General features: G+C 44.0%; 1 protein-coding gene across 1 annotated transcript in view; it reads left to right on the top strand.

Moving 5' to 3' along the window:
- Positions 1-2915: 2915 nt before the first annotated feature.
- BEND4 (BEN domain containing 4) overlaps positions 2916-12102 on the top strand; it is a gene marked incomplete at its 3' end in the record, with an annotated part of 28517 nt that continues 19330 nt past the window's right edge. The window contains exons 1-2 of the mRNA XM_081304701.1: positions 2916-3553; positions 11037-11603. Of these exons, the coding sequence (XP_081160827.1) occupies positions 3061-3553; positions 11037-11603 (1060 nt within the window). The 5' untranslated portion in view covers positions 2916-3060. The remainder of the gene's footprint in view (positions 3554-11036; positions 11604-12102) is intronic.

Below are 12102 nucleotides of genomic sequence, written 5' to 3'. Positions count from 1 at the left end.
CTTCTTACTGCATTAAAAACATGGCGGAAGGCATCGCCTGGCTAGCAAAAATGAGATCAAACTCACAGCCTCAAGTTCTTTTATAATTGGCCTTAACTCATTCATAAAAGTGGAGCCCTCACCATCTACCTATATGTCTCCCCCACTTTTCAACACTGTCGCATTAAGGATTAAGTTTCCAACACATGCTTTTGGGGAGGCACCCAAACCAGAACAACCACTAAATTTGAGCATTTAGTTTTATAGAATTGACTACTTTTTCTGCCCCCTAGTACTAGGGGTTGAACCCAAGGGCACTCTACCACTAAGCTGCATTCCCAGACCCTTTAATATTTTTTTAATATTTATTTTTTAGTTGTAGGTGGACCCAATACCTTTACTTTATTTTTATGTGGTGCTGAGGATGGAACCCAGTGCCTCGCGGGTGCTAGGCAAGTGCTCTCCCACTGAGCCACAACCCCACTCCCTCCCCTTTACTATTTATTTTTGAGACAGGGTCTTTCTAAGTTGCTGAAGCTGGCCTTGAACTAGTGATCCTCCTTCTTTAGCCTCCTGAGTCACTGGGATTATAAACCTAATGAAATGACCACTTTCTGATGTCAAGGATGGCTGGTTCCTTTGGTTGGTAAAATATAACAACAGTATTCCCAACTGTCTTATCTAAGTGGTGAGGAAGGCATTAAATAAAAATACCTAAGAAGAAGAGAAAGACCCCAGGTATAGAAAATCATTTCTTCAGTAGAAATACTGAAGAATTTCTCCCCTCCACACCTCCCCACCTCAATTTCTTTTAAAAAGTCAGGACTTACCAGCAAATTATCTGGGAGTAAAGAGGGAGGGAGACATTTCAATGTAAAATTCAGAACTGCTGTATAGAAAGGCAAGTATGGCGAGGCTTGTTATCATTTATTTCCTCCAGTATATCATTCAATTTCAGCTGTCTCATGTCTCAGAAACAGCTCCCCATTTCTCACTTATGTACCTAAGAAACATCTCTCTGGCATCTCATTCTCTCTCTCTGTCTTTCAACAGCATTTCATTATTTCTTAACTGTCCCTCTTATGCTCATCTCCCTTTTTCCTAGAGATCCACGTGTCCTCATTTAGCAGTTTTCAGAAGCTAAGGAGAAACGTTGCAAATAATGTTAAATATGATTAATATCTTGAATTCCTTGAAATATGACATGCATGAGTTACAATGAAACCTCTTTTATTTCCCCATGAAATGCTTTTGCATAATGAGAAAGAAAATGTCCTCTATGCCCTAATCAGCCCTGACAGTTCCTGGACTCCCAAATACTTTTATTTATGGCATTATTTATTTCATCTCTAATAAATGGGGGGGGGCAGCACCATCTGAGGAGCCTGCAGCAGAGAAGGAAACACTCTAGGGTGGAGGAATAAAAAAACTGAACTGGCAAAGAGGAGAGAGGCTTCCAAAGGAAGGCAGTTCTGGAAAATAGGAAGCCAAAATAGTTAGGGGTCCCCGCCCTAACTACTGGACCCCAGAAGAAGAAAATGGGTCACTTCCCCAAGATTATAAAGACAGCTCTGAAAAGGAAACTAACTTCAGAGTGGAGAGATGGGGGTCATACATTAAGGTGCATGAGGAACTCTGCCCAGGATAATGAAGACTAAAGGCTGGAAACCACACTTGGGGCGGGGGTTCTGATGCTGTCCAGGAAAAAAAGGATGAACTGAGATAGGAATGTAGTCTGCTCCAAAGAGTGCCTTGGAGAAACCAAGTCCCTTCTCAATATTTAAGACATCTGTTGTCCATGGGGATTCTTCTTCAAATTATTGAGATCTTCTGTCATTCTAACAACTACTGAAATTGGGTGATCTCCAGAACCCTGGCCCTATGGCACCAGTTGCTGTGACCAGTCAACTAACTGGACAATTCTGGGAGTGAGATTCCTCAGGCCACCTTGGTCCTGTAAATATAAATATAAATATAAATAAAATATATATGTATACACACATATATGTACATACAACGTTGTTAAAAATACTCATGGTCCCAAAAGGAATTGTCAGCCACTCCCCCCCTTTTAACTGCACAATTTACTTGCTGTAATAGTTAAGAGCTGGATTTAAAATGACTTGTATATATCCCTGCAACTAAGTCACACACTCCTGAGTTGAAGTTTCTGACCAGGGTGTTCCTTTCAACCTCAGTATTCTCATCTGTAGAATGGGAGTAAATTGTGGCGTTAGGCACTCTTCTTGGGCTCCACAGGGTACAAATGAAATAATGTGAAAGCACCTCGCCCTGTGGACTTCTATGATCAACTGAAGTTCAGAAGCCAACAGCCTGGTGCAAGCAGGACCCTGTGGCCGCACAAACCGCGACCTGAGCTAAGACTATCAAGATGTTCTTTTCGGAAGGTTGGGGGAGGAATTTCAGTTCGTAGGAACTCCGTGTACTCTACACATGCACTCTGGCGACCCCGCCCTAACTACTAGGTACCACCCCCTCAGTGCAACTCCGAGAGTTGGAGGTCACGCAGGGGGGCGCCAGGAGCTCATTACGGAAGCGAGACCCGGGCCGGCAGCAGCAGACGCCTCGGGTCCACATCTGGAGCTCCAAAGTCTCACCCTGGCCAGGACCCGGGTCCCCACCTTTTTCACCTGCGACCGGGACACTCCCCAGGTCTCCGCTCCCCCCTTCCCTTCCCCTCCCCTTCCCCCCTTTCCCCGGTCTTAGGCGCCGACCGCGCGGGCAGAGACCCGCGGCGGCGGCGGCGGCGCCAGGCCCCGCCCCCGCCCCCATTATCATTAGCAGATATTACCCTAAACACTTGCTCTTTACCTCCTTTCTCCCTCCAGGCATTGGCGAGGCGGCCTGTCAATCAGCGCTCGGGCGGCAGCCCCCCGCGCGGGGGCTCGGAGATGCCAGCCTCAGCGACAGGCGGCGGCGGCGGCGGCCACGGCACAGACACACACCCTCCCACACGCGCGCACAGGGGCAGAGCCGGCTGGCTGGCGGCGGAGGCACCCTCGGAGCCCGGCGCCGGGCAGGGAGGGGACGTGCGACGGGAGACCGGCCCTGAGGCGCGGAATGGAGGAGGAGATGCAGCCGGCGGAGGAGGGGCCCAGCGTCCCCAAAATCTACAAGCAGCGCAGCCCCTACAGCGTCCTCAAGACGTTCCCCAGCAAGAGACCGGCGCTGGCCAAGCGCTACGACAGACCCACCCTGGTGGAGCTGCCGCACGTGCGGCCGCCCCCGCCGCCCCCGCCGCCCTTCGCGCCGCACGCCGCCGTCTCCATCAGCAGCAGCGAGCCGCCGCCGCCGCCGCAGCAGCAGTTCCAGGCGCAGAGTTCCTACCCCCCCGGGCCCGGCCGGGCCGCCGCCGCCGCCGCCTCGTCGTCGTCGCCGTCCTGCACGCCCGCCGCGTCCCAGGGCCACCTGAGGACTCCGGCCCCGCCCGCGGCCCCCGCCGCCTCGTCGTCGTCGTCCTTCGCCGCCGTCGTCAGGTACGGCCCCGGCCCGGCAGCGGCCGCGGGCAGCAGCAGCGCGGGTAGCGACGGCGCCAGCCTGGAGCTCAGCGCAGGTACCAACTCTTGGGCGCAACTTTCCTTCCCGCCACGGTCGTGGGAGGGGAGGGACCCGGGCAGGAGAAGCTGGGGACCGCCGACACTCTCCCGCGCGCCCCAGAGTGTGTGACTGGGGAGACCGGGGTGCGTCCGAACGCTCCGAACGCTCCCTGGAGGCCTCCCATGCGCCCCACTCTTGGGCAGCAACTTCTGGAAGATTCCCCGGCGCCGCCGTGTCCCGGGTTTACGACGGCGCGCGCACTTAACAGGTGGCTTGGCGGCTCAGTTGCTCGGTCGGGGACGGGGGTGGAAGCCAGATGTCCTAGGGTAACAGGAGCAACTGCTGGGGGACAGCCTGGGGCTGCTCGGGTGGCTCCGCTGAGGCTCCCTTTCTTTACCCTCCGCTTCTTCACTTTATCCTTCCACTTCTTCCCTTTTCACTTCCTCCCGCCTCCATTTGTTTTTTCTTCTGTTTTTTTTTTTCCCCCTCGCCTTTTTTCCCTCTCTTTGGTGCAGTCTTCCCCTGTCGCGGTCCCCTTCGGCTATTTCTCGTGCTCGGTGTTTCTTTTTTCTTCTTTTTTTTTTTTTTTTTTTTTTCCTGTGCGCTCGTGCTTCTGCGCGCGCTGTCTCTGCGGGCCCTTCCCTGTCCACTCCATCGTCCCAGCCGTGGCTGTGAGACACCTGATTCCTCCGCTCCAGCCTCGCGGTGGTCCTGGAGTTCGACCTTCCTGTGGATTCAGGTGTTTGGGCGCCCCGGGGGGTGTTCTCGCTCTTCTCCCCAGCTCCGGGCACGCCGGTCCAGGCTGCTCACTTCGTTGTTCCCTACCTTGTCGCTCGTTATCCCCCCTCCCCCACCATGAGACTGTCAGCGCTGATTTCCTCTGGAGCATCTCGGCTCCAGCCCTGCAGAAATTCCTCTGCACCCCTCCCAGAGCCCGAATCTCCTCTCTTTAGAATCTCCTCTCTTTAATCCGGAGTCTACACCCCTCACCCAGAGCTAGCGCGTGCTGCCCTGCTGCTGGGAGGGACAGGCGCTGTTGGGAGGCCCCGGCCTGGGCCTGCACCCAAGGGTGCTCTGTGCTCCCTGAAGACGCAGCCACGTTTATGGACTCGTGAGAACTTAAAAGTTCCTGCTCAGGCCTTTTATGGCACTTTAGAACCCCTCCTCCCATTCTATATTTCAGTGAATTTGTCTTTTTTTTTTCCTAAATGAAAATAGAAGAGTATTGTCTCTAAATGAGTTATAGATGCTTGTGCTAAGTGTTCTGCTGTTTGTCAATATTTTGACACATGAAGGATTGGTTTTGAAAAAGAAAATCTAATTATAGGTTACCGTGAAGACTAGTTCTGTCACAACCCTCACTGATGTGGAGATGTTTGACGGCGTAGAGTGGGGTTCTTATGTGGGCTTCCTTGTTGTTTGTGAGGTTTTTTGTTTTTGATTTTAGTTGCTATTGGCCCAATATTCTATTGTGGTATTACAGTTCATCGTTAGGCTGCTTCTGGGCGTCCTTTTTCCCCATTTCTCTTGTGTTTTTTCCCTTATTAAGGTTAATGTTCTTTTTTCGGAGTTTGGAGTCTGACTCTTAAATTCTACCTCTTGTTGGTGTCCTCATTTATACTCCAGCTCAGCATTCTTTTTACTTTATGTTTTCCAGTAATTTGGGTCCTTTCCCCATTTTCTATATTTTGTATGCTCCTCTGCGTAACCTTGGTTTCACCGTGTCCACTGAGGTTTCCCCCTCTTTTATCTGCCTGGTTCAGTCTTTTATCTTCCCTTGCTTTCTCCTTTCAGGCTTTGCTATCTTCCAATCTTTTAATTCCCCTAATACACTATAAATCTACACCTTCTCATTCCCATTTTCATCTATTGTGTAAATTTGTTTTTTCCTGCCACGGTTCCTGTATTGTTTCTTCTTCTTCTTCTTCTTCTTTTTTTTCCATTCAGCAGTCACTTGTGGTCCTTTCCATGAAACCTCCCTGCTCTGGAAGTTTCTCTTGCTTTCTTTTCTTCATGTGAGGGTTTCGGGGGGGGGGGGGTTGTTTGTTGTTTTGTTTTGTTTTGTTTTGTTTTGTTGTAGTTCCCACCTTCTCATCTTGTCTAAAGTGTTTGCTTTCAGTGTTTCTTCTAGTGTCCATTTAGTTTATTGTCTCTGTCTCCAGGTAGAAATCAACATCACTGAATCTAAAGGTGTGAGAGGTTATTTTTATTTATATATATATATATAACTTCCCATACTACCTTTTATTCACAAGGCTATTAAAAAAAAAAGAAAGGAAGAAAAGCAAGAACAAGTTTTTAAACAGAGAGTTAAGGTTGATACCATGAGGACTAGATGCCTAGTGCTTGTTGGAAGGATAGGAAGTGGATGGTAGATTTTTTCTGTGCAGTATGGAGATGGTCTGAGTGCAAAAGGAAAAGGGAAAAAAAAGCCATTGGACTAGACACCATGGATTGTGGTCATAGTATTAATCATTGATGGACAAAGCCATCTCTCAACAGCACAGTGATGCAAGTGACCATCAGAGGGACAGCCAGCAGAAGAGCTGATTGGTTCTTTGAGGAACTAATGGTTCCACTTTGAACCAATGAGCTCATATGCACGCCACAGCCATTTAAATACATGGGGTGGGGGTGGTGCTTTGCCTGTTGCACCCTCACTAAAGTGTATTTGCAGTGTCTTAGGCCACCTAGCAAACTGAAAATTGTCAAAACATCAACGGGATGAAGCGAGTCTAGTAGAAAAGAGGCACAACGGACCATCCAGGGCAAATGCAGTGAAAAGATGAAAGGGTTGAAGTGAATCTTATTTCCCATTAAGAGCCACAAGTCATTAAAAAGAAAAATATGTGATTAAAAATAGAATTTTTCAATATTCTTATAAAATCATGTGAAGAGTATAATTTTCCTTAAAAGGGGTATTACACTATGGTTTTAAAAGCACATTTTTCCTCTGTGGGAGGCTTAGAGTTAAAATCCACGTAGATCTTGATATGCAGCCTAAATTTGGCATCAGGAAATGGGAAATTGCATCTTTAAGCAGAGTACAATCAAAAATGAATTACAATAAATCCTATATAATTGCATAGGTCATTCTCTTTAATGAGATTTTATTAACCTGACTGTCAAGCTTTTGAGTCAGGCAGATATTTTATCTTCTTCAACTGATAAAAGTGTCAGCTATAAACCACCATATAAATATTCATAAATCTACACATCTGTGGCAGCCTATCAGCATCATTCTTTTGGACATTAAAAGCATTCTAATTACTTTCTGTCTAGCAGAGCTGAAATGCTGCCTGTTATAGTATGTGCTTGGCAGGCATGATTGCTTTTGTTTGCCATCACAAATAGCAGCATCCTATTTTATATACCGATGGTCCAGAAAATATTCAGGGATTGACTGAGCAGGATGAATATTAGGAAGCACCATCTGGTTTTGATAGCACCGGGTATATTAACTCATCTGTTAATTTTTGACACATCATTGATTTATTTATTTAGAAAAATTGCATCCTGTTTTGCTGTGTTGATGTTTGCCATTATGAAAAAAAATTGGATGGCATTTTTTTAAAAGACATCATTCATTGATTTAAGACAAGGATGATGCTTCCAAAGCTTTCATTTCTGCTATTTTCTATGCCATGATGTCCTCTCTTAAAAAGAAGTTAAATTAACGTTTTATGGAAATCAACTATTAGAAATCCTTTTGGTAGATATAATATGTGGATACATGGTAGTAGGTCACAAAAAAATTCTGCTTCTGCATTTTAATATTAATATATTTCACCCTTCGCTGGGCTAAAATCAAAAGGTTACCACTAATCTTGAGTACTGTGATCTCCTTCATAGAAACAGAATTCTCTTGGGAACCTGCCGTGATGGGCACATTCCATTCAAGGCTTTCCTTACAAAGAAGGACATTAGTAAAGTAGGGAGACTGTGTTTGATTGCCTACTTCCCATCCCTCTTCTTAGTCATTTATCAGATTTAGGATGGATTAAACCACTTAAATGCAGAAGAATTTCAAGAAATGAATTTTTTAATTAAAAAAATAATCAGGGGTTTAGATTTTGGAATCAGACTAGGCACAATTTGCAGCATATTATATCATCTCCCAACAGGCTGCAAAATAAATTAGAAGTGGTCATTTTACAGTGCTTTGTGATTGTGATTTATTAACATTTCATGCTGCTTTATTTAGGGAAGTTGGGGATAAAATAGACAATTTTAAAGCCTCCTTATAAACTGTTGAATTTGTACTTCACTGCTATCCCTGTGTGTGGAGCATTCCATGACTAGGGGGAAAAAAAGTTAAAACACATGTTAACACTTTACTCAATTAAGAATCATGGATCAGTAGCCATTCATTTGTGTTCAAATGAAAACAAAACTTTTCTCCATTTCTTAGTGATAATGTGCTATGCCTAGTACTTGGATTTCTAATTATATTCTGTCTAGAAAGCTAAAATATTGCTGACTGCAATATGTATTAAGTGGAGAGAGTTGCTATTTTCCCTCACCAAGTGTAATGCAATATATTTCATCATGGCTTTCATGTATCAATGTTAAAATATAAAATAGTATTCAAATATTTCAAGGTACTAAAGAGGGAAAAAATTCAACTTTAAGGGTGTATGATTGCTATTTTTGTATATTTCAATTCTAAGAACAAATTCAGAATGAAGCATTTTAAGAACTGCAGGCAAGAACTATTTTATGATTGTAGCTATTCTCTGATATTCTGAGTGCACTTTAATAGATTATCTTCATAATGTAGTATATTACATAATGATTTTTTCTCAGCATGTTATGAGTTTATCCTTCAATTAAGAAAACAAATCACGCTTGTCCCTAAGTCAGATTTTTTTCCCCTTAAAATCTATGCTGTAATGTGATTCATCAATATGATTAAAACTACTGAGTGTTCTCTAGGACACTGAACAAATATAATCGAGCAGCTCTTTCTAGGCAGTTCTATTTTAGCCTTTCCTTGCGTATTTGTCCCTTTCATCAAGGTTATGTTAAAGGTGGGTAGGCTGTAAATCAATTGGGACTATGCTGATTAAAATGCAAACAGTAAATACAACTTCAAGTCTAGAATGGGATTATAGGATTAAAATGAATGAAAACTGCTCTTGTGCTAGAATTGAACATTCCCAATCAATATCATCCTTTGATTTTACTAATAAAAGAATAAAAACTAGGAAGTGAAAAATGAGAATAAAATATCTTAAACCTCCCCACTTGTATGGTTCGGCTGTTTACTTTCATGTTTTTGGTGGGTTTTGTTTGTTTGTTTGTTTGTTTGTTTTGTTTGTTTTTTTTTTTTTTGTTTTTGGTTTAGGTCATTGTAATGAAATGGCATCAAAGTATTTGTGTGACTCAGGACCAAAAAGCAGGCCTTATATCATGTATTGAATAATTAAAAATCTTGAATCAGATGTTAAGTAAAATACATTCTCTTCACCTGTCTTGACAAATACACCTTTATAATGACCAGGTTTGATTTGGGGATTTTTAGCCAACCATGACCACCTCTTCTGACTCCCAGCTTCATCTTGCACTCAGAAGTACATCATATACACACAGTCCATGCTCCAAGCTCTAGCTGCTATTGCTCTGTAGGTAGATGGCTGAGGGCACAGACTCCCCAAGCAGTTAGAGTAGGGAATTCTTAATCTTGTACCTTACAACAGGGAGAAGACTGGCTGGAAGAGGAGGGTCAGGGCAGAGATTCATAGTACTGTTCCTAAGAGTAAGGAAGTGCTGTCCCAAGAAGTAAACAGCCCTGTGGGCTGCCAAAGGTGATCTTGCCACCCCCACCTCAGCCAAGTAAATCTGAAAATGCTATAAACTGAGGTCCTCTACATGTTTACAAGAGTCCTACCTCAGTATTTCTTGAGACACTGAGTTGATCCTCCCACCCCAGTACAGCCTGTAATTGCTTCCTGAACAGAAAAGATCTGGGCTCTGGTTTCTGACTTGGTATTTTTCTAAAGGATTCTGGAATGGTAGCATTGTATAGATGTGGGGTACATGAGGGATGTTTCCTCTGTGCCAGTCAACCGTGTTGTGGGATTTTTATACACATTCTTATTAAATAGTTAGAACCAGGTTACTTGGACTCCTCTGTCTCCCCAATACCATAGTTACTTCACAAAAGAATGCTAAGGAAAAAAACCTGGGAGGAGGCACTGCACAGGGGTCTCTTGAAATGCAATTTCATTGGTCACGTATCCTGGGTTTTCTAGAGGTTTTCTTACTGCAACTCTTCTGTCTTGTTGCCTGTAGAAGCACACAAGTATCTCAATATTTTTAATTTTGAAGGTCCCCTATCCTGGGAAAGAAAAAGGAATAGTCACCATTCTCAGAAGCAGCAAGTGGCTGTTTTAGAAACAAGTATTACTGGCAGCTAAATTCTCTAGTGCTCTTTCCTTGTTGCCATTTTTCTGGGTAAGGAGAAGCTGAAGCATCCTCATACCACTGTATAAACTCTGGAAAGTGTCCCTGTCTGTGTTTATAATCACTTGTCTAGGTAGTAATGGGAAGAGAACCTTTCCAGTGACATTTTCCAATAGGGTGAATACTCAAGAACCTTAGGCTGATGTTAAATAACACTATCATGATTTGGGGAGTTTTTCCTGTGTTTTGTAGGGAGTTGATTGGTTTCAGTTTACTTTTTGCTTTTCACTGCTTGACAGTTAATATGCTTTAGAATTCATGTATGTGGGCTACCTAGCACCCACGCCTTACGCCATTTGGGGAGATGTGACAATCAAATGAAAATGGCTCTGAGAAGAGGCACTCCTCATTTTCAGATATATGGATCTTGGTCAGCCTAAACATTGGCCTTGACAAGAAATCTAAATTAGCAGGTAAATTTAGAGAAGGAATACTAAATAGAGAAGTTGAATGACACATGCGGTTTTGTTTTGTGCTCATTCTTTGCCTATAGACCCACTCTTTGTTTTATCTTAGATTTCTAGTGAGCTCTTCAAAAAGACTTATCTTTCTTCTCCAGTTTGCATCTGGGAGCTACATACTCTCGGCAGGGATTGTATCAGCTGATTAATAGCAAGGGCATAAGGGCACTCCAGAAATAGAAGTAATGATTGCTCTAAGCCCTCCTATCAATGAGGAATTGAGTCTGCAGTGGCCAGCTCCATTCATTAGAGTAAGGATATTAATGAAGCTGAAGGTGTGAGTGCAGACCTGTGCAGGCCAGTTAATGTCAGAGAGAGAGAAATCTCTGTACGGTGCCCAGAATCATAGGCCAGCCATTGCTTAGAGTAAGAGACTGGAGGTGACTCATCAGGAACCTGCCAATCATAGAACAATAGGAATTTGTCCTGTTAACAGTGGATTCTCTGTGTCATCTGGTTTATGGCAGAGTAAAAATACATATTTTAATGGGTTTAAGTGTTAAAGTTGAGGACTTTTGTTTATTTGTCGTCTTAAGCTGTTGGTCACTGACATGTCTTTTTGTTTCATTTCAGAGAGTCGTATGATTTTGGATGCCTTTGCCCAGCAGTGCAGTCGAGTTCTTAGCCTCTTAAATTGTGGAGGAAAACTTCTGGACTCAAACCATTCTCAATCCATGATTTCTTGCGTAAAGCAGGAAGGCTCTAGTTATAATGAAAGACAGGAACAGTGTCACATTGGGAAAGGGGTCCACAGTCAGACTTCAGACAATGTAGACATAGAGATGCAATATATGCAAAGGAAACAACAAACTTCTGCCTTTTTAAGAGTTTTCACTGACTCCCTCCAAAATTACCTGCTCTCGGGGAGCTTTCCAACTCCAAACACCTCAACGATTAGTGAGTATGGCCACCTGGCCGATGTGGATCCTCTCTCCACCTCTCCCGTGCATACACTAGGTGGCTGGACCTCCCCAGCAACCTCTGAGTCCCATGGTCACCCATCATCTTCTACACTCCCGGAGGAGGAAGAGGAGGAGGAAGAAGAAGGCTACTGTCCCCGATGCCAAGAGCTAGAGCAGGAGGTTATTTCACTGCAACAAGAAAATGAAGAGCTCAGAAGGAAATTAGAAAGCATCCCAGGTATGCTTCCACATTACTTGCAGGACAACTGCAAATCTTACTCCTTTCCGTTATTTCCACTCTCTGTATGCATAATGTGTATGTGTGTAATTTTTTTAATTTAAAAATTTTTTTTGGCCAGCAACAGAAGAATTGGGAAAATAGGCACGATAAAGAGGTCTTTAGCCTACCCAGTGCCAAAGAAGTTTGGGGATGAGTCACTAGACTATTTTGTCTTTGTTTCAGCTACAGTGCTCTTGGGTATAGACTTAAAGACCATATTCCTCATGAAAGGCATCTTTATCAGTCTTAAAATAATTCCTAGATGTGATTCCTTGACATTGAAGTAGGTCAAGTGCTGTGAGCCTGAGTTCCTTTCACAAAAGTGGTCCTGTTGCTGTGGTTTTAAAGGCTTTGCCATTGCTAGAAATTACAGTGAAAATATCCGTCCAGAGGTGGACTGGAGTAGTACTGAACAAATCTCTTCTGTTCCATTAATTTCCCTTGCTTTTCTTATTAA

The sequence above is a fragment of the Spermophilus citellus genome (genome assembly GCF_964194105.1).
Source record: "Spermophilus citellus genome assembly, chromosome: 8".
In the NCBI taxonomy this organism is placed as follows: domain Eukaryota; kingdom Metazoa; phylum Chordata; class Mammalia; order Rodentia; family Sciuridae; genus Spermophilus; species Spermophilus citellus.
Note: the sequence above shows the minus strand (reverse complement) of the source record. Positions and strands in the feature narration are given on the sequence as shown.